At 49.8% G+C, this 22599-nt stretch overlaps 1 protein-coding gene across 2 annotated transcripts in view; it reads left to right on the forward strand.

Annotated features, from left to right (window-relative positions):
• The window catches only part of CCNB3 (cyclin B3), a 252761-nt gene that overhangs the window by 207264 nt on the left and 22898 nt on the right, over positions 1-22599 (forward strand). For both annotated transcript variants that reach the window (XM_069648671.1, XM_069648670.1), the window contains exon 10: positions 2136-2285. In XM_069648671.1, the coding sequence (XP_069504772.1) occupies positions 2136-2285 (150 nt within the window). The remainder of the gene's footprint in view (positions 1-2135; positions 2286-22599) is intronic.

Raw genomic sequence — 22599 nt, forward strand, 5'->3', positions numbered from 1 at the left:
CACCTCTGCACGACGGGTGGGAGAGATCCAGGCCCTTTCCTGCAAGGCCCCGTACTTGACTTTTCACGACACGAGGGTGGTGCTCAGGACGCACCCCTCCTTCATGCCCAAGGTGCCGTCGGACTTCCATCTCAACGGACCCTTGGTGTTGCCTGTGTTTTTCCCGTCTCCTTCGTCGCCGGCTGAGAGGACTTTGCACTCGCTGGATGCGGCTAGAGCGCTGAAGTTCTACGTGGATCGCACAAAGTGTTTTCGGAAGACGTCACAACTCTTTGTGAACTTTGGACCTGTCAATCAGGGGAAGGCTCTCTCGAAGGCTTCCATTTCCAGGTGGCTCTCCGGCTGCCTCCCTGGCTCCCCCTGCACTGTGCGACTGTCACTGTATCCCTACAGCCCCCTTCCCAGCACTTGCTCTGCACTTACCTCGCACTTGCCACCAGCTGGCCCTTTTTATTTATTATTTATTATTTTTGACGCTACTTACCTTGTACTGCACTTCCCCCCCACCTCCTCCCCCTGCACTTCCTCCTTTTCCCCTTACCTCTGCACTTGCGCGATCTGAATGACACCTGGCCTAGTAGGATCGTTTGTCTGTCTTCCCCTTGTTTCCCTCCCTCCCTGCCTCGTCGCGCCTTGAAACACTTGTGTATAGGCGCGTTACAAATACCATATCATATCATGTACTGTCACCGGTTGGCAAACCGACCGCTGCCTGGCCGTCCGAGAGCACATTCCACCAGAGCGATCGCAGCTACCACGGCGTTCCTATCTGGTGTGCCCCTGCTGGACATTTGCAGGGCTGCTACGTGGAGGTCGACGCACACCTTCACGAAATTCTACTGCGTCGATCGGGATTCCAGGGAGGAGTCCAGGGTCGGCCAAGCAGTGCTGCGCAACCTGTTCGCCTGAGGTGAGCCTGGTGAGGAGGTAAGATTGCTTAATGTTGAGTTTGATGTGATGCTTAATGTTGAGCCTTTGCCACCTCCCGTGGTTGTGCATGTGGGTACTGCTATGTATTCTTTATTCATGAGCATGTGAATCCATGCCAGACCCCATGCTGGAGAAGGAACAAGTTACTTACCTGTAACTGTTGTTCTCCAGCATGGGTCTGGCATGGATTCACATGCGAACCCTCCCGCCTACCCCTCTGCGGCTCTTCACTTGGTCATACTGCCACTTCACGTGCTTCCAAATCTGAAGATGGCTGCCAGAGGCGGTGCTTAGGTAGAGGGCAGTCATTGGCTGTGGTCAGTATGACGCAGAGACCAGTGATTGGTTATTACTACGAAAGACAGATCAGAAACGAAACTGATACTGGTTTTTTCTTTACCGAGGATTCCCAGCCTGACGACGGGGAATATTCATGAGCATGTGAATCCATGCCAGACCCATGCTGGAGAACAACAGTTACAGGTAAGTAACTTGTTCCTTACTTTAGTGGGGATTCCTGATCAAAGGTTGAACCAGCAAGTTTCACATGAAAGCCTTATAACGGACCTCCCCATGTCTCCCACCTGAGGGTCTCTGTTAGAAGTAAAAGACCACAATGACTGTAGCTGCACTAGTGCTTGGCATTCTTAGTATCCACTTAGAATTGGGCAATCCTGTAAAGAAGCTGCATCAGGAAGTGCTGACTGGTGCATTTGGCTGTTAAGGGGTTGGCTAGTGCACAAGGCTTTGGCTTCCCAAGGGGTTTAGGAGTCTTCCTTCGATCTCTTAACATTGACTGGTTTGGCTCATTCTGGTTATATTTCAATGCATTAGCTAATGGTTGTACAACTTTTGTCTCGCCAAATGTTTTGATGGGATTCATCCGTCACCAGAGTTGTCTAAGGAGGCTGTTGCCTTCCGCAGATGGCTATTTGCAGAGTTTTAGCTGGAGAGACTTAACAGGGTTCATTAAACTGGCGTGAACATTTGCACCCAAATTCAAGGATGTGGCATTTTTTTTGTTGTGAAGTTCTGAAAAACGACGATGCACGATGCTATCTGTTTTAACTCTGTTGGTTTTGGGAGCGTTGTGTGTGGTCATTATTGGCACAGTCTGCATTTTATTGTGGTCCGGTTATTGATTTGCTTGGGGGCGGGGGTTGTAGTTTTGGTTTGCTGACACTGAAGTCTGCTCTTACTTGCAGTGTGCACATGCAAATATGGAGACCCTGACGTTGGCACGCTTCATCTGTGAACTCACTCTGCAGGAATATGACTACATCCAGGAAAGTGCCTCCAAGCTGGCAGCCAGCTGCTTGCTTCTGGCTCTCTGTATGAAAAATCTTGGTAGCTGGGTAAGTTTCAAGGAATGACTCTTCTAGCACGGGCCACCTTTCACAAACTACTCAGACAAGCAATTGTACAGTATGTAAATGTCAGTCCTGGCTGGTATCCATTTGACTTTAACCGTGGCAAACCTTTCATGAAGCTTGTACTTGAGGTATGTGAAGGCTATTCCATACTGAAGTAGAATAATGTTCTCCCTACCTGCACTTGTTCTGACTACTTCAGTGCCAGTATTAGAAGTGGAAACTCAGGTGGTACTCTGTAGGCAACTCAAATAATAACTACATTGTTTTCCCGGTTTGTTTGCCCAATAGGCGCTTAGAAACCCAGCATGAATTCATAAACCTGATACCCCAAGTTTAGGAGGAACTCTACTTGGAAGGATTTGTTCAGGCTGCCAGCCTGACAATTGTGCTGTGAACCATGAGGGTTGACCAGCTGTCAAGAATTCCCACCACAGCGCTCCTACACATTAGCACACAGGATACAATTGCAAGTTTATTGTAATTCTGGCTGGTTGACTTGCTGCCATTTAACTGTACCACATAAAATTAGACTTGTAGATTAAAGCAGTTGGTAAAGTGACCGTTGTTTGAAGTTTAATGTAAATGGCCTTGGTTGATTGTAAAATTGGGATTGTTCTGGTCATGTAACACTGATTCCTTCTACATGCTGAACCCCCAACTCCATCTATGCACCGCCACAGCTATATTGAGTTGGAACTCTCAATTAAGTGCGCTCACCCGCATGTTGCAGTTTTTTTGGTTTGTCATTTAGACTTGCAAGGGAAACTTCATGGTCCAACTAGCTTGCACAGGTGTAATGAATACAGAAATCGCTTTTATTTTTGTTTTATTTAAAAACATTTTTTTAAATCTGTTGGTTAGGTTGAGGACATGTTTACAAAGCATATTTTAGAATACTGTCACTTCAGTTTAATGCCAGCTGGCTGTTTTTTCCCCCTTTGTTGCTAATCTGGATTTTGCCTCTTTTGAAGTGACACTTCAAACCCAAAAAAGGGGTGGAGGGGCTGTTTTGTGGGCAGGGGATTGGCAGGGGGGATGGGCGTGTGGGACAGGGTCTTCCTCCTTTATTCTGTGTGTGGTTGTGGGTGGGTTGTCTGCAAGGCTTATCTAGAGGCAGTGCTTTGCCTCCGCCCCATGTCCTGAGTGTTATAGTTCTGTACCTGTTTTGCCCTTTGGCCTATGCTGATGCGCCCCTCCCCCCTTGGACCAAGGCTTCTAAGCAGTTTCGGAGGACAAGGATGGTTTCCTTTTTTGACATTAATGAACAAAAGTGCATGGCTCAGTGGTTTCCATCCCAACATTGGACCAAGTTGAGGAGGGCCTTCTCCTAATGAAGACATTTTTGGGGTCTGGTGTTGGAAGATTTTCATATCTATGATAAATCTTCCTGACCTGTCAACCACAGAATTTTTTGCTTTGACTAGGTAACTATTTTACCTTGTCCCTAGGTGAAGGGGAATCTTTTTACCCCCTCACCTAGTCTTTTACTCTTTTCATGGGTGACCTTTTTTTAATATCCCTCCATATTGTATGGTTGAAGTTAGTTTCCTACAACTTTTGGGCTTAGGTTGGGGGGGACCCTTTGGGGTTCCCTGTTAATTTCTCTTTCTTACCTGGTAACATTTTGTTACAGTTGCGAGTTTTACATGAATGGATGGTGGTCATGGTTTTACCTTTATGGCTTTTAGTCTCTATTTCTCACAGGCTGTTAATTCGGCCTCAGTAATGCACAGAAGGGCCACCATTTTCCAAAATGGTGGGGTCCTTTTTTTTCGCCATTTCTTGTGTGCTTGCTCTTCCTGTGGTCTTCCCCTGCCATTCCAGGCAGGAACGACCTCGGTGGCTGTTTTTGTCTTTGGAGGGAGGCCTGCTACAGAGTGTCTGGAAGGACAGGAAGAGAGGGAGGTGTCAAAACTCTGCACCCTATTGTCTTCCATCTTGCCTGAAAGGGAACAACTCCCAGTGTGGTGGGGGTGGTGTGTATGTATGTGAGGGGAGAAGGCTGGCTGTCCTGATTGAACTGCCAGACCGCCCCTTTCTGTAAAATGCGTGGGCGAGAATTCGGAGGTTGTGTTGTAGTTCCTGATAAAAACTCCAAACCTGGAAGCTGAAACCGAAGAGGACTAGTAAGAAACTAAGGCTGTAGTGATTTCCTGCTGTGTAACTGGAGCCTGCTGTTACCCTTCCTTTCAATCGACCTGGTGAACCTGAGCCATTATGCGGTGCAGTCTTCCGAATCTTTCTGAAACTTTGTGGGCATCCTGCTGGACCTCCAGAGGCGTGAATCAAGTCCAAAAAGTCCTTTATCAGAGTGCTGGACCTTGAAAACAACAATCCGACCAGCAATATTCGGTCTTCTGTGCTCCTGAACAAGGCACCAAATCCAGAGCTGCATCCAGCTGCCAGGAAAATATTTCCTGGAGCCGCCTTCTGTGATCCCTGCTGCAAACATCCTTCCAATGCCCGGTCTTCTAGTCAAAGGAATACATTGACCGGGTTGTTGGCTGCATAGCCTGAAGTCTTCCTGCTGCAACACTGATACTGTGTTGGCTGGGGTATTTACTTACCTTCAGTCTCTAGTGATTCCTGTGTATCCTTGGAGTGCTACTGTGATTGTAGGTCTCACGTCCAGTTCACCCAGGCCCACTGCTGGAATTTTACTAGGGTGTCTTCTCTGTAGTCCCTGGACCGTAACTAACTTTCAAAGTGAACTTGTTTGCCCAGTCTTCCTCAGGAACTCTTTTGCCTGCAACTGAGCCCTATCTCACACTGCCTACTGCTGGCTCCTAGACCAATAGGGTCCCTCTTCTTCCTCTGAGAGAACTCATGTACTAGAATTGGGTATGGCTAGATAATGTAAAGGGTCTGCCTTGAAAAGTAGAACCAAGTGTTGAAAAGTGTACTTGCTTGTAAAAATGTTAGTTGGTAACTTTAAACTCTCAGATTGAATAGTTAAAAAGTTATTACTTACCTTAGATATGTTCTGCCATTCTGAAAAGTGTGTATATATAGGATTTTCTAAGCTGTATGCCTTCTTAAATAAGTATTCTCAGTCTGTCTTTCCTTAGAATCTCTTGCCATTATAACAAAGTAGATGGGTTAACTTACTCACCTGTGAATCGGGTTCCCTTCTTCCCAAATGTAATGCTGCTGGTTTATTGTATCCCCAATTGGGTCTTGCTTCCCCTGACTTACTGTTAGCCTATCCAGTAGAAGTATGCCTATGTCATACTTACCTTTTAAGTTGTTGATCGTTCCTTACAAATGTATATAGAGGTTTTACTTGCCTTGTATAGCTGTGTGCCATGCAAACATAAGTCAACAGGTTATTGCTTCCCTTGGTCTGTGAATTTAAGCAACTGCATTTGAATATGACGCCCCAGGGTCCAACTTGCCTAGAATAACTGTTATCCTGAATCTGAGTTGTAGGTTTTTGCTGTTCCTAGAATGTGTTCCACTATTCAGAAAAGTATATTCAGTTGATGTACTCAGTGATTTCTTGTGGAGCGTCACACTTTAACAGACAGGAGTACTACCCTTGTATTACTGTAAAGTAATGTGAAAGTAACTTATGGTTTTACTCCCCAAGAATAGGTGTACCCTATACTGAAATATGTAGGCAAAGTTCAGACTTGCCTAGCAATATTGTTAGATTTCAAAATTGGGTCTATGCTCTGGTCTGTGTTCTCTAAAGGATGTTGTTTTTATAATTTGATATGGTCTCTGATAGTACCGATTTACCTTGGTCTACTTGTTTTAAATGAATCCTTTATTTTTACAATAGTGTTTCTTTGCACCATATGTGTACTGATTCTACAGCCCTCTCTCCCTTTTAAGATGAGCCTGGCTGCTCTGTCTACGCTAATTAAACTGAAGGGGCAGCCCAAAAAGGCGGAACCTCAGCCTGAGGTATACAATGTATCACATATAGGGGTAACCGCCGGACAATAGTTGGAGCATTCTCATGATTCTGTATGCCATTGTTTACAAAAAGTTAGTTGTGGTGTTTAGAGATCACCACTAATCCATATTTGTGACAGTCTAAATGACTCCATGGAGTAAGGGCTATATGCACATTCATTCATGCACATAGGCACAGTACTAGCAAAAAAGGAGCTTTACATAGTGCAAATTTATTACATTAAGCTAAAAATATCAGGCCAACTACAATCGGGGCAGGGCATCTTGATACTTGTGAGAACAGACAGATAACATTTAGAAGCATGTATTTTATAATAGTCCATATGCAAAAAGAACAGATTATTCACATTTAGTCATACTTTGTCAAAACACAGTTGTAGACTGAAAAGCATGAAAATAACAAGAAAAGCAAAAAGAACCTAGACATTGACAACAATTTGAAGTGTGAACCCTTGGGTCTAGGGTTGGTCACCTATAGTTAATAGACTATTATTCAAATATACAGGACTTGCTTCGACTATGGAAGGATAAGATTCTCTCCGTCTAATGTGTGCTTACACTATAAATTAGTGCTTACTAGACTCGCTCCTGTTTCACTGCAGTCTCCTTTTATGTTGCACTTCACCAAATTGTTGTCAATGGACTGTTGTCTAGGTTCTTTTTGCTTTTCTTCTTATTTTCATGCTTTTCAGTCTACAACTCCTGTGTTTTGACAAAGTATGACTAAATGTGAATAATCTGTTCTTTTTGCATATCAACTATTGTAAAATACATTCAAGATACATGCTTCTAGATGTTTCCTGTTCTCACATGTATCAAGATGCCCTTACGTGATTGTATTTTTCGCTTAATGTAATAAATTTGCACTATGTAAAGCTCCTTTTTTTGCCAGTACTGTGCCTATATGTACAAATGAATGTGCCTATAGCCCTTGCTCCATGGGGGCATTTAGACTCTGTCACAAATATGGATTAGTGGTGATCTCTGTAAACACCACCTACCTTTTTGTAAACAATGGCATACAGAATCATGAGTATGCTTTAACTATTGCCCGACGGTTACCCTTATGTGATACATTGCTCTGTCTAAACTACCATGTACTCAAGTGGTACAGCCTTACACTAAGAGTGGAGTCTGTACTGTCTCATTTGAATGGTTTTACTAAGCCCTTAGTTGTACTTGAGGAAAAACTGTCCTAACAACCAGCACTGAAAGGGATGCTAGGAAAAAATGTAGGGCACCTGATGTCTCTCCCCAAGTGCTTAGCAACATAGCTGACTCCAGAGTCTGTTATCCATGGCAGCAGGAAGGAAATTGCAGGGTTGGGTTATGGCTCCAAATGTTCGGTACCCCCAGATAACGAAGGCAGGAAGGCTGATGCCATCGGTACAAAGATCCAATCCATAGGAGCAAACGCGCTTAAAGCTGCACCTGGCAATTCTGGTGCGCTATGATCGAGAGATGTGGAATTGTATGGCCCACCCCCATTCTGGAGTATCTACCAGAGGATTAGCGGAAAGAGGCGCTAACCTTCCTGCATGACGGAGAGGAAGGGTCCAATCCTACCAGTCGCGGTGGACTGAGTTGAGACTGGTTTCAAGCAAATAGTAATGGGGCGGTCCTTTGCCGGCAAGCATGGTTAAAGGTTACAGACTTTCAGCTGGACGTACAAGCTACAGTGCTTGATATGCCCTTCAAAGGGGACCAGTTATTTGACCCCAAAATTGGTGAGGCTTTGAAAGCCATCAAAACGGATGCTGACACGGCCACATCCCTCACGTCTTTAAGTCTAGGTGCACGTTTCGGCCATTTTGTGGAGCATCCTTGTGTTCAGCTGCCGTCTCCATAGGAGGAATATTTTACCAAATAGGATCCAATTATTCGCAGAGGTATCAATACAGGTGACTTTAAAGCAAGAAGCAAAGAAGACTTCTGTCGTTAGGGGAGTTTTCCTAAAGTCCTACTGGTAGTAAGACTTTAGTAAGCTATCCCAGTGGTTTGTAGATCTAGTATCGGTCTGAACTAACTCTGGACCTTGGCAGAGCAGTCCAGCTTCTTTCAAGAGGAAGGTGTGAGCTGTAGGTAGGTACTGAACCTTAGCTAGACATGCACATCAAAGAAATGTGTGTGTGTATATATATTTCTGAGGCTTGTGGAATCTGCTTAGATCACATGCTGTGCATAGGCCGACATCTAGTGGAAGCTGCGGAGTATTACAGTTTGTTTTTCGAAACTCGAAAATGGGCGTCGACACAGGCGTGCCAGTAATACTATCCCTAGTGTGACGTCCACTGTACCCAAGATCCCTCACGCGTCTGGGATCCTCAGATTGTTTTTTTCCGCCATACTGGTCGGAAGCATCTTGCGGAGTCCCCTGGCCTTAGCCATACTTTTGCTAATTATAGAAGTTTAAAATTATTTATTGACATCCTTCCCCACCCCAACGTCGACCCTCGACACTCGACGACGGCTGGAGAAGACATCGACCGTCGGCTGCTGCACGACGGATCTGGGCCTCGGAAGGCTGCTGGCCTCGGCCCGGGCCTAGTAGGCCGCTGGCCTCGGCCCTGCAAGTAGGGAGAGTGGGGGGTGGTACATACTCTTCACTCTTGGTATATAGGTACACCTTATATATTTCCTACACTTACCAGCCCGCTGCCTCAAGGTGCGTATGGAGGGTACCCCTTTCCAATTCTGCCCCAAGTGCAACCGCAAATACCCTTGGGTCGACAGGCACGCCACGTGCAATCTCTGCTTGCCGAGGGACCACCCCGAAGCGAACTGCAGAGCGTGTAGTAGGTTTAAGCCTAAGACACTTAAGGACCGTTCGACAAAGCGTTGGGCCCACCACGCCAGGCAGGCGGCCATGGCAGCGGAGGGCGCCTTCAGCGATGGCAGCGACGCCGTACTTTCAGACGGCGAGGGCATTACGGCGTCGAAAGACTGCCGAGCGCAGGTCCCCGACCTCGGAAGGTTGTCCGGCAGGGCGGCTATGGGGAAGACCCCCGGCGACGCAAGCGCTACACACCCTACACACACACTAAGCACACTAAGTCCAACCGAACCTCGACGACGTCGACTTCTCGGAAAGAGGCACAGATAGAACTGTCTGACTCGGTGTCCTCTGGGCGCTCTCGATCGAGATCGCCTCATGACGCAAGGCAATCATCCACTCTTGCCAAGAGTGCCTCGCTCCCTAGATTAACGGAAGTTCGATCGTCGGAAGACGAAGGCGACTTCCACCCCCAGGCCGCGCTCCAGGAGACCGAGGCCGCAGTTAACACCAGCGAGGCCCCACGCTCGAAACAAGATACCTCTCCAGACCCTCGACGCCAGGCATCGAAAGTCTCTGGGGCCTCCAAGGGGCAGGGAAAAAATTTTTCCACGCACGGGGAGGGGGGGGAAACAGCGGAAAGCACAGCCTTCCACTCCTGTAAGACCATCCTTCCACCCTAAGCAGACAGACAAACATAAATCTACTGGGACATCAACATCCAGCAAGGGTACCCTTGATAAGTCCTCTAAGTTGCCTACTAAAGTCATACCCTGTTCCAAAGAATGGTCCAGTGAAGACATAGACAGGGTCATGTCAAGGATGTCTTCCTTAGCTGATTTTTATGACAAAAACCCAGAACATTTCCTTTCGTATGACCCTCAAGGGGCCACACCCTCAGGCTCCTCTGATCCTATCCCCCTAAGTAAAAAGGCCCGGTTCGAAAGACCTGAACCCTTCGAGGTGCAGCCTTACTCTACTCCATACTCTACTCCACACCCCAGATACCAAGGACAGCCTTTCCCTGAAGGGGACCAGGAGTTTACAATTATGGAGGAACAAACCGGGACTGAATACTATGCGGATGATGAGGACCTGGAGGAGGTAGAAGATGAACAGGAAATTTACAGAGTAGATTCCCCGGTAGAGAGCGAAGCCCCAGTTACCGACTCGCCAGTTGATAACCAGCCCCTCCTTAATGAAGTTCTCGCTCGCGCAGCAGAACATTTTCACATCGACACCCACGGTGTACAGGAGGAAAGGGACTTCGCAGAAGAGTTGGTGGGAGAGAGGAGGCCGGTCGCTCAGACCATCCCTATCCTTAAATCCATCCAACGTAGAATAGATCCATCCCTGGTGAATCCTAACCTCACCAGAGCCGTCAACCCCAGAGTCGAAAAACTTTTTCGGGCAGCCCAGTCTGACCCTCTTTATATAAGAGGACATCTTAAACCAGACTCCCTAGTGGTTACCAACACTCGGAAGAAGGCTGGGACACCCTTATCGTCGTCAGAAGCTCCTCCCGACAAGGAGAGCAAAAGACTGTACGGGTTTGGCAGGAAGGTAGCCTCAACGTCCGCCTACCAAGCAAGGATTGCAAACTCCACCACCCTGTTGGCAAGTTACAACTGCCATCAATGGGAAGAGGTCGCGGCGCTCATAGCCTCTGCTCCTGAACCGTTAAAGGGCCAGTTGGCTCGGATCTCGGCAGAAGGGAGAGCCGTGTCTGGTTGCATGTTAAAAGCAACTTTCGACGCCGCGGACAACGCAGGAAGATTGATAGCAGAAGGTACTGTTATCAAAAGACATGCGTGGTTACGGCAGTCGGGGTTCAAAACAGAAACCCAGGCTTCATTAATAGACAAGCCGGTGGAACCCGATCTTTTGTTTGGGAAAGCGGTCGAAGACGCACTTAAAAATGCCAAGGACGAGTACGAGACTCTCAAATCCCTTGGCCAGCTTACCAACAAACCCCCTAACCAGAGGGGGAACAGTAATTTTCGTCGCCCACGCGGCCAAAATTCACAGAGGCAACTATGCCCAAGGACAGGGTACACAATGGAACAACAACCAGCAGTCTACCCAAAGTTACGGCAGGGGTAACAAGAGAGGTCGTGGAAGAGGCAGAGGCAGCCCCAACAAGGGAGGTGGCACGCCTCCACCAAAGCAGTGACGCTCAGTTCAGGGTCCCTTCTCACGCAACACCAGTAGGGGGACGCATTTCCAACTTCACCCAGGCTTGGGAAGGGATCACCTCAGACAGATGGGTGCTGTCAACAGTGTCCACAGGATATTGTATAGAATTACTGCAGCGTCCCCGGAACCACCCTCCACGACAAAGAATACACTCCTTAGAACATCAGAAGGTCCTTCTCGAGGAGATCGCCATTCTGCTAGAAAAGGACGCGATAGAACTCGTCCCAGGACACCAGGTAAACAAGGGTATCTATTCAACTTACTTCCTTGTGCCAAAGAAAGATTTGACAATGCGCCCAGTATTGGACTTACGGCCTGCCAACAAGTATGTCAAGCCCCAAAAATTCCGTATGACCACGCTACAAGAGGTAATCCCCCTCCTAAAAAAGAGGGATTACATGGCAACCTTGGATATGAAAGATGCTTATTTTCATATTTCCATGCTCCCAGCGCACAGAAAATACTTGCGCTTCAAAGTGGACAGTCGCCACTACCAATTCAAGGTACTGCCCTTCGGGATAGCTTCAGCACCAAGGGTATTCACCAAGGTACTGGCGGTGGCAGCTGCACACCTACGCAGGGAGGCAATCCCAGTGTACCCTTATCTGGACGACTGGCTCATAACGGGGGAAACCCCAGGAATTTGCAGGTCAAACATTCAGAGGACTATCGACCTCCTCCACGAATTAGGCTTCTCTATCAACGAGAAGAAGTCAAGTCTGGTGCCAAGCACCTCAAAACAGTTCCTAGGAGCAATCCTAGATACTCAAAAAGGGTTGACCTTCCCTTCGGAAGAGAGAATTCGGAATATACTACTGCAAATTCCACATTATCAGTCAGGTCAACAAATAACGGTACGCAAAGCAATGCGGTTACTGGGCATGATGGCGTCATGCATTTACCTGGTCGCCCACGCGCGTCTGCGCATGCGTCCCATGCAGGAATGGTTGGCGAAACAGTGGTCTCGGGCAAATGGTCAGTGGGACGATCTAGTGGTCGTTTCGCCAACACTCGTACAGAGCTTACACTGGTGGACAAGAGAGAATCTCGCAAGGGGAAAACCCTTTTACGATCCCGAAGTACAGGCAGTGGTGACTACAGATGCATGCCTGACTGGGTGGGGAGCTCACCATCTCCACCACACAGCTCAGGGTCTCTGGTCTCACTCAGTAGCCAAGAACCACATCAACCTGCTAGAGCTTCTGGCAGTATTCCGAGCGCTTCGGGCGTTCGAGCCCCATCTGCTAAACTTGTCGGTGCAGATCCGGACGGACAGCACGACAGCCATGTTCTATCTGAACAAACAAGGAGGGACTCGTTCGCCAAATCTGTCCAAGCTTGCCCAGAAAATCTGGATATGGGCACTCAGACGGAACATCTTCCTGTCATCACAACATGTTCCAGGGGAGCTCAATTCCCTAGCGGATGCCCTAAGCAGAGACTCCCTCCCAGAAGAACACGAATGGGTCCTTCACAGAGATATCGTAGAAGATCTCTTCTCTCAGTGGGGTTTCCCCACTATAGACCTATTCGCCACAAGCGAAAACAAACAATGCCCAGGATTTGCATCCAGGTTCCCCCAGCCAGACTCCCAAGGGAACGCCCTGTGGATGAACTGGTCAGGGATGTTTGCGTACGCTTTTCCACCAACTCCTCTCCAGGAAAGTGGTGTACAAGATGAACAAGGAATCGATGACGCTCATCCTAGTTGCTCCCATGTGGGCGAGACAACCATGGTTTCCACACCTACGCAGGATGGCGGTGTGCGAGCCCATCAAACTCCCAGCCTGGTACAACCTACTGTCCCAGCAACAAGGTCAAACAGTGCACCAGGAACCCAACTCAATGAACCTGGCAGCATGGCTCCTGAGGTCATAGAGTTTGGGCATCTCAATTTACCACAGAGGTGTATGGACATCCTAAAAGAATCCAGGAAACCAAACGCAAGGCACTGTTACTTTGACAAGTGGAAGAGATTCGTTATTTGGTGCCAGAATAAACAAATCAACCCAGTTGATTGCACTCCTTCCAACGTTGTAACATACATGCTCCACCTGCTGGACGCAGGTTTGGTTTTTAACTCTCTGAAAGTACACCTGGCAGCCCTCTCGGCTTACACCACATCCCATAACAAAGTATCGTGGTGGAAAGTACCAGTAGTTAAAGCCTTCATGGAAGGAGTAAAGAGACTTCACCCTCCTATTTCGAACCCACCGCCAGGATGGGACCTCAATGTGGTGCTAGCTAAGCTCATGGGCCCCCCTTTCGAACCCATGCATAAAAGTAGTCTCAAACACCTGACTTATAAAACGGCCTTCTTAGTAGCCATTACCTCTATAAGAAGGGTCAGTGAAATTCAGGCTCTGTCAGTGCAGGATCCTTTCTTTACTATCCACAAAGACAAACTGGTTTTATGCACACACCCTAGGTTCTCACCTAAATTTATATCTAAATTCCATGTAAACCAGTCCATCGAGCTTCCGGCTTTCTTCCAGAACCCGCAAAGCTCAGCTGAGGTGAAACTACACACCCTTGATGTGCGTAGGGCGGTCCTCTACTATGTAAATAAAACCAGACCGCTAAGGAAAACAGATCAACTGTTTGTCTCCGTAGCTACAGGCAGAGAAGGGGATCGCGTCTCTAAAGGCGCGATCTCGAAGTGGATTATCAACTGTATACAGCTGTGTTACTCTCTTTCTGAAAAAACTCTGCCTTTTACGCCAAGGGCCCATTCTACTAGAGGCATTGGGGCCACTCTGGCTTTCATTGCAAATGTTCCCCTCGACACCATTTGCAAAGCAGCTACTTGGAGCTCTATTCACACTTTTACTCAGCATTACTGCATTGACACTCATTCCAAGACAGATACACAAGAGGGACAAGCGGTTCTAAGACACCTGTTTGCTCATGACCCTTCCCACATCCCACATCCTTCTTCGGGTACTGCTCGCTAATCTATGCACAGCATGTGATCTAAGCAGATTCCACAAGCCTCAGAAGGGATACATTACTCTCCGTAATCGTATTTCTGATGCTTGTATCTGCTTAGATTCACATGCGACCCACCCTTCCTCCCCTCCGAGAGAAGGCGCATGATTGCTTGTAGTCTTACCTTTCTGTCTATCTGCTTGGATTATCTGTACTCACGCTACTCCTCATGCTTCCTCATGTCAGAAAAAAAATACAATCTGAGGATCCCAGACGCGTGAGGGATCTTGGGTACAGTGGACGTCACACTAGGGATAGTATTACTGGCACGCCTGTGTCGACGCCCATTTTCGAGTTTCGAAAAACAAACTGTAATACTCCGCAGCTTCCACTAGATGTCGGCCTATGCACAGCATGTGAATCTAAGCAGATACAAGCATCAGAAATACGATTACGGAGAGTAATGTATCCCATATAAAATTTGATATATACTATATACACACTAGAATCGCTACTGGACGTTTACACTAGAACACTTCAGAATACTTGAGAATACCAGAGACCTGTGGCTGCCAGAGGAGAAATCTACACATCAACCTGGAGCTGCGGGCAGAGTTATGGGCCCTCGGGTAATTCCTTTCGTCCCTGAAGGGCAAGGCAGTGAGGATATTTACAGACCACACCACCACGATGTTCTACATCAGGAAGCAGGGGGCCACCCGATTCCCCAGTGCTCTCCAGAGGGGTGCAGAACTTGTGCCACTGCGATGTCGGACAAGGAATGTTCCTAATCTCCTTTCACTTGGTGAGTGTCAAGAACACCATTGACAACTCCCTCATTAGGTAGTTGTGCTCCTGTTACGAGTGGGAACTTCGGCAGGATCATTGACTGGATCTTCATCAAGTGGGGGCAGGCCACAGATCGATCTGTTTGCGATGGCGCTGAACTCCAAATGCCAGCAGGTTCCACCAGCTGAGAAGCATGGGGGGACGGGTTCTCATTCCTATGGGAAGGCCTGTTTTTATACCTGTTCCCTCCGTTGCCTCGCCTCAACCGATGCAGAATGATGCTCGTTGCCCCGGTGGGCCGAGGCAGATTTGGAACCCGGATCTTCTCAGCCTGTCTGCGTCGCCTCCGGTCAAGATGCCAGTGTTCACGGATCTGCTCAATTTAGGAGATGCAATCCTGCATCACGACCCAGGATCGCTGAACCTGAGGGCTTGGCTCCTGCAGCCTTAGATAAGAGTTGCAGGTGGACTGCAGGGACATCCTTGCCAGGGCATCATCTACTCTATGGTCACAAGTGGAAGCGTTTTGCTACGTGGTGCAGGTCGCAGAAGATCAACCCAATGAGGGTCACTGCCCAGATTCTTTCATACTTGTTGTCCTTGGCCAAGGCAGGGCTGGCGCACATCTTTATCAAGGTCCATCTGGTGGCTATCTCTTGCTACACCAGGGCTACAGGACGATCTTGTCTTTGGTCCCTTGTCTCGCCAATGAGTTCCTCAGACTGCTTCGATCTTTCCCGCCGGTGAAGCCCCCGCCCGCCCCCTGCCCCTGCGTGGGAACTGAACGTGGTGTTGACGATACTCATGGGAGCCCCCTTTGAGCCTATGCATCACACACCTCTCGTGGAAAACTGCTTTCCTCGTGGCAATCACCTCTGCCAGGAGGGTGGATGAGATCCAGGCCCTCTCTTGCAAACAGCCATATCTGACTTTCCATGAATGAAGGGTGGTGCTGCAGACGTACCCACTCTTTCATGCTGCAGGTTCCGTAGGAATTCCACCTCAACAAGCCTTTGGTGTTACCCGTGTTTTGTCCGAAGCATTCGTCACCGGCTGAAGGGACCTTGCGCTTGCTGGATGTTGCTTGTGCTCTGAAGTTCTACGTGGCATGCACAATTTTATGGAAGACGTCTCAACTGTTCGTGAACTTTGGTCCTGTGAACCATGGGAAGGCCTAGTCCAAGGCTTCCATCTCCGGTTGGCAAACCGACCGCTGCAACAGCATTCCTGTCTTGTGCCCCTGCTCGACATCTGCAGGGCTGCTACTTGAAGGTCTACGCACACCTTCACAAGGTTCTACTGTGCCTACTGGGATTCCAGAGAGGCGTCCAGGGTCGGCCAAGCAGTGCTACACGACCTGTTCGCTTGAGTTGAGTCTGTTCCGGAGGTAAGAGTGTTGCTTCTGTTGAGTCTTTCCACCTCCTCTGGTTGAGTAACATTGTATTGCAATGTATTCGTTATTCATGAGCATGTGAATCCATGCTGGAGAAGGAACAAGTTACTTGCCTGTAACTATTGTTCTGATGCTTGTTAATCTGCTTAGAATCACATGCTGTGCATATGGTCTGACATCCAGTGGTAACCGCAGATAATTGCATCTTTTCTTTCGGGGACCGAAAGGGGACGTCGGCATAGGCGTGTCTGTTACACTATCCCTATTGTGACGTGTAGTGTACCCAAAATCCCTCACGCGCCGAGGTCCATCAGATTGTTTTTTTTCCGCCCAGATAACTGGTCGCCCTATAGCGGAGTTCTTACTAGAGACATTGTTTATCTTTAGCAAATTGTCAGTTCTTCCCCGTTAAGTCACTTCGGCCACAAGAACATCTTCGACAAAGACTACAGGGGATTCGTCTACGGCTGTGGATTTCAGCCCCTAAGATCCGGTGGCCGGATTTTCCACGTGGTCTGGCCCTCTGGCCGACCTATACAGTAGGGAGAGTGGGGTCGGGGTGTCCATATTGTCGGTATGTCTTTCCTCCTTTCACCTTTTCCCTTTTGGTCTGGTCATCCTTACCTTTAGCTATGGAATGGACTCCTTTTAGATTCTGCCAGAAGTGTAGGGTTAGATATCCTTGGAAGGACGAACACATGGCGTGTAACGCCTGTCTTCCCCCTATATCACGACGAGAAGCGGTGTGCGGCCTGCAAACTCCTTCAGCCTAAGACCCTTAAGGAGTGCTGTGTAAAGCAGTGGGCTGCGTACAGCATATCGCGGGTGGACCCCCACCGCCACACCCGCTGAAAGTGACGGGGGTACCTCGGATGACCAAACATCCGTTGCAGATGTTATAGACCTCGAGGCGGACATTTCTAGGTCCGCCATGCTTGTCCCCGACCCTTTAATGTCCGACTCTGGTCTCGCTACAGGGACAACACCCGACGACGGAGGCGTACAAGCGCATCACACTAAGCAAACAACCCCTACACCATTTTCAATGGATTCGTCGAAAAAGGTGAAAGCGCCAACAGGGCTGCCAAACTTCGCCGGATTGTTCATATCCAAAGCCTTCGCCGCATCCGCAGCAGCGTCTTGCGACTGGGCAATCTAAATCAAGTAAGGGCGCTACTCCAAAAACTTTACACGTCGAAGCTCGGAAATCCGATGCTTCAACGGTCCTGAAGGCTGTGGTAGGCCCGAAAACTACAGCTAGGCCCTCTAGCACCACGGAAGGTACTACACCTGCCGATAAACCATCAGAACCTCTGTCTCACGCCGATTCGGCGACTATCGAAAGCAGCATCGGAAGAATTACTGCGGCGGTCAGTCTTACCCCGGTTCCGCCTAAAGTTATGGGGCAAGTCGTGGAAAGTTTCGATTGGGATCCCGATTCTTACGATGAGTACGCAGATAGTCGAGAGCCTCTTTCCGACACCCTAAGACTCTTTTCGACGCCGTAGGGCGGAGAACACCGGTCTTCCATCCGTAGGCCCGTTTGGGTCCACTAAATGGACTAGAAGTTCGAAGGATGTATGCATCGGCTGGAGAAGATTATTGGTTTTTCTGATCATCCTCCCCCGAAAAGGGCTCGGGTAGACCCTAACCTCCAAATTCAAGATCAGTCTTCTACCTTTCAGCAGGAAGACGTTGTCCACATGGAATTGTATAGGGACACTTATAATGAAGAAGTGGAAGCTTCATTCCTACAAAGTTATAAGAACAGGCTACTACGGACAACTGGGAAGAAACCAGCAGGAAGGTCAAGACCCATGGACACTGCAAGATGAGGACACTGACGTTTTGTGCCTGGATTCTCCTCCGTCCACCCCGGCTCATCAGGCCTCTCCTGTAGATGACCAAATGTTGAAATAAGCTGCTGAATACTTTAAAATTTCCACTCAAGAGGCTGTACCTGAGCAGGATTTTGTAGAGGATATCCTTCAGGAGAAACCTCCATCTAGCCAGGCCAGCCCCCTCCTTAATTCTATCAAGAGAAGGGTGGCCCCTCATTGGTGTCACCCGCTCAAACTTGGGCGGTGAACCCAAGAGTCGTAAAATTTCGCCCCTCCCCTTCTGACCCTTTATACATCAGAGGACACGCCGTCCCAGATGCATTGGTAGTGACTACGACTCGGAAAAGGGCAGGGGGTACCCTTGCCACAGGGGAGTCCCCACCGGACAAGGAATCCAAGCGACTGTATGCCCTTGGCAAACGTCACGTCGGCGGCCGCATATCCTGCGCGGATTGCTAATAATACAACACTATTGGCAAGCTATGCCTACACCCAATGGAACTTGCTCCAGGAAGGCCTCCTAGAGGTTCCTGAACCCGCCAAATCAAAACTTCTCTCCATTGTAATGGAGGGAAGACAAGTTAACCAGCATGTCATCAAAAACACTCTGGACACTGCGGAAACTGCAGGCAGGTCCCTGGCCCAAGGGACCCTACTGAAAAGGCACGCTTGGCTGTGTACATCAGGGTTTAAACTGAAACCCAGGCCTCCCTTTAAACCCATTGAGGAGTCTAACCACTTCGGGAAAGTGGTCGATGAGGCTTTGGAAACATCCAAGAAGGAGCATGAGACTCTAAAGTCTCTGCAACAGATTACGCAGAAACCCTCCTCCCAGAGGGGTAATAACTCTCGACGGTCCTTTCAAGGGCAAGCCTGTGCTGGTCAAAACTACGGCACAGGTAGTTTAACACAGGACATACATCTGGAAGCCCCACTTACTACCCTTCAAGGAGTCAGAAACGCAGCAAAGGCAGAGGCCCCAATCCCAGAGGAGCCACAGCCTCTAGTCAGAAATGACCACCAAATCCAGGTCCCCCCGGTCGGGGGTAGGGGGCGGCACGCGATTAACATCTTTCCTCATGGCATGGGAGGAGATAACTTCAGACCAGTGGGTCATAAAGACGGTCGCCCACAGGTACTGCATGGAATTCGGCAGACCTCCACAATTCAGACCGCCGCGCTCAGAGCGCCTTTCACCGGATAATCTGCAATCCTGAATCAAGAGGTGGAAGCACTGCTGGGATAGGACGCCATTGCAGCTGTCCTTATTCTTCAGGTAAACAAGGGTATTTATTCAGTGTACGTACTTGTACCCAAAAAGGATCTCACCATGCGCCCTGTTCTAGACCTGCGCCCAGCGAACAAGTTTATAAAACCCCAGACGTTTTGCATGGTAACACTGCAGGAGGTGATCCCATTGCTGAAACAAGAACTACATGGCACCATTGAACATGAATGATGCATACTTTCATATTTCAATGTTGCCAGCGCACAGGAAATATCCAAGGTTCGTGATCCAGGATGGGCATTACCAATTCAAGGTACTCCCCTTGGGCATCGCCTCGGCGCCAAGGATGTTGTGGCGGCAGCACACCTGTGCAGACTATCGTCCCAGTTTACCCTTACCTCGACGGCTGGCTCATTACGGGAGACTCGTTTGACGCTTGTTTTTCGAACACCCAACAAACAGTAGATCTCCTTCAGTCTGGGTTTCTCAATCAACAAAAAGAAATCCAATTTAGACCCCAGCCAAATAAAACCATTTCTGGGAGCTCTCCTTTGGACGAAGGACTCGTCTTCCCCTCCAACGAGAGGGTTCAGAACATGCTTTTTCAGATCCCTCAATATGTAGCCAGTCGAGAGGTGACGGTGCGCAAAGCCATGCGCTTGCTAGGAATGATGGCGTTGTGTATATTCTCCAGCATGGGGTCTGGCATGGATTCACATGCTCATGAATATTCCCCGTCGTCAGGCTGGGAATCCTCGGTAAAGAAAAAACCAGTATCAGTTTCGTTTCTGATCTGGCTTTCGTAGTAATAACCAATCACTGGTCTCTGCGTCATACTGACCACAGCCAATGACTGCCCTCTACCTAAGCCCCACCTCTGGCAGCCATCTTCAGATTTTTACCGCACGTTCATGTGTTGGGATCCTCGTGCTATTGCTCTCGAGCGTTAGTGCTATTTTTTTCACGTTTTTTCTCAAAAACTTCGTTTTTTCGGTCAAAAGAGCCTCAAGCTCCACCGACTCTCTATCCGATCAACGGGGACCCGTGTCGGATTCGTCTGCGCCCCTCAAGGGTGAAGATTCGTCGAGCTACGCTTTTGGAGGACTCCAGAAGTTTCTCAGGCCCGGTCATGGCCCAGGAGAAGGGAAGCTCGACGCCCGGAAAGCTGTTCAGGGTCTGCCCTGGATGCCAGCTGCAGAACGTCTTCAAGGAGGACGAACACTCTTTTTGTCTCTACTGCCTACATGAGGACAAGACGCACGTGGAGAAGGACTGTGCGTTTTGCGGCAACATGTCGGAGCGGACCATGAAGGACCGCCATCAACGTCTCGCCAACTGGCTAGAAGGGAAGAGCCCGTCCGGCGAGAAGAAGAAGAAGAAGAAGAAATCTGAGCGGTCTTCTAAGACCTTTGAGGACGCCCCGGCGACGGGGGTCCAACATAAGGCCAAGCACCGCGAGTCCGCTGGCACCGGGAGCGCCGAACGGTCGGGCTCTACGGGCGCCAGGCAGGGCGCTCCCTCCCCGGCACCATCAACCACGAGCCAACGCTCTGGGTCGGGTAAGAGGAAGGCCGAGCACCCGGCGAAGCTCCTGGAGAGGCCCCGGTCGAGCTCGAAGGCCCCATCGGAGGGGGAGCGAGGCGGTGTCCCCCCCCCCCCCTCAAGGATAAGGCGGTGAGCGCACCTAAGGTGGTGAAGGCCTTAATCCATCCGGCCAAGCCCTCTATCGAAACTGTCGCGGCGGCCCTGGCTCAGCCTGTGCAGGCTACACCAGTGGTGGCGACCTCGGGGCTCAGAGTCTCCCTGCCACCTCGGAGGGAGTCCTCTTTTGTGCCCATCGATAGAACCCCCGTGAAATCCCCCGAGGGGAAGAGAAAGGGGGGGCAGGGCGTTGTCGTAGATTCGGCTTCAACCTCGGAGGAGGAACTGGTCGAGGTCTTTAGCCACGGCCTCGGCGTGGAAGAAGACCGGCCCGTCGGGATGGATCCCGACGCAGGTGACGACGAGGGTACCGACGGGGCCCCTGATCGCCCGTCGGATTCCCCTCTGCCAGCACCGCAAGACAACTCGGCGGCCATTTTGTTGGCTATACAGTCCTTATGCTCAGAGATAAGGACGAGACTACCGTTGCCGACGGAGGAACCTCTCCCGTCGGGGGACCCAGAACCGGGACCTTCTGGTGTTCCCCCTACTAAGAAAAGAAGGATCCACCCCCCACCTCCTTTTCAGCCGTCGCGCCCCGTCCAGCCCTCCTCCCCGTCCACCCGAGGGGATGATACGGGGAGTGACACGGCAGCGACGGGTACGGACGACTAGGTATACGACGAGGATGTACCGTCGTCGCCTCCCACCAGGGCTTCTCCGCCCGACGAGATTGGATCGTTCCACTCCATGATCACCAGGGCATCCGAGCTTTTTCAACTCTGCCCTGAGGAGAAGAAGAAGGAAGGTTTCCTTTATCAGCGGCGCGAGGCCAAGAGGAAGACGGTCCTCTCAGTGCCTCTATTGGACGACATTTGGGATGAGGGCCTCACCCTCCTCAAGAACCCTTCCACGACGCCAGCTAGAAGAGACCAGTACGAGAAGAAGTACCGGGTCCTGGACACGGCCCCCCTGTGCCTCCGGGCGCAGCCTACCCCGGACTCCGTCGTCTCCGCGGCGGCCAGGAAGAAAGCGGGGGGGGGGGAAGAAATTGGACGCTATGGGACGCAGAGTCATCTCGTCGGCAGCGACGACGATTAAAGCGGCCAACGCCTTGGCTATCGTGGCCCGCTACGACAGGGAGCTCTGGTACAAACTGGCTCCCCTGCTGGACTTCCTGCCGGACGACAAGAGGACAGAGGCCCTGGAGATCCTGCAGGAAGGTGAGGTGGCTTCGGACCACGCCATTACCGTTGCGACGGACATCGCCGACACTGGGTTCCGCCAGTTGGGCAACGGCGTTTGCCTTAGGCGGCGTGGATGGCTCAAGGCTACGGACTTCCGTCAAGACGTTCAGACCAGAGTCCTGGACATGCCCTTCGATGGGAACAACCTGTTTGGCAAAACAGTGGACGATTCCCTTCAGGCCATTAAAGCGGACACTGAGACGGCCCGGGCCCTGGGAGTTCTGCAACAACGACGGACGCCCTTTCGGAGCAGTGGAGGCAAGGGCGCCTCCAAAGGTTCCGGCGGCGGTTTCTCCACCTACCGTCAAGCGGCCCGCTCGTCGTCTCAGGAGGCCTACA

Source organism: Ambystoma mexicanum, chromosome 2q (assembly GCF_040938575.1).
Source record: "Ambystoma mexicanum isolate Mex_15411 chromosome 2q, UKY_AmexF1_1, whole genome shotgun sequence".
Classification (NCBI taxonomy): Eukaryota; Metazoa; Chordata; class Amphibia; order Caudata; family Ambystomatidae; genus Ambystoma; species Ambystoma mexicanum.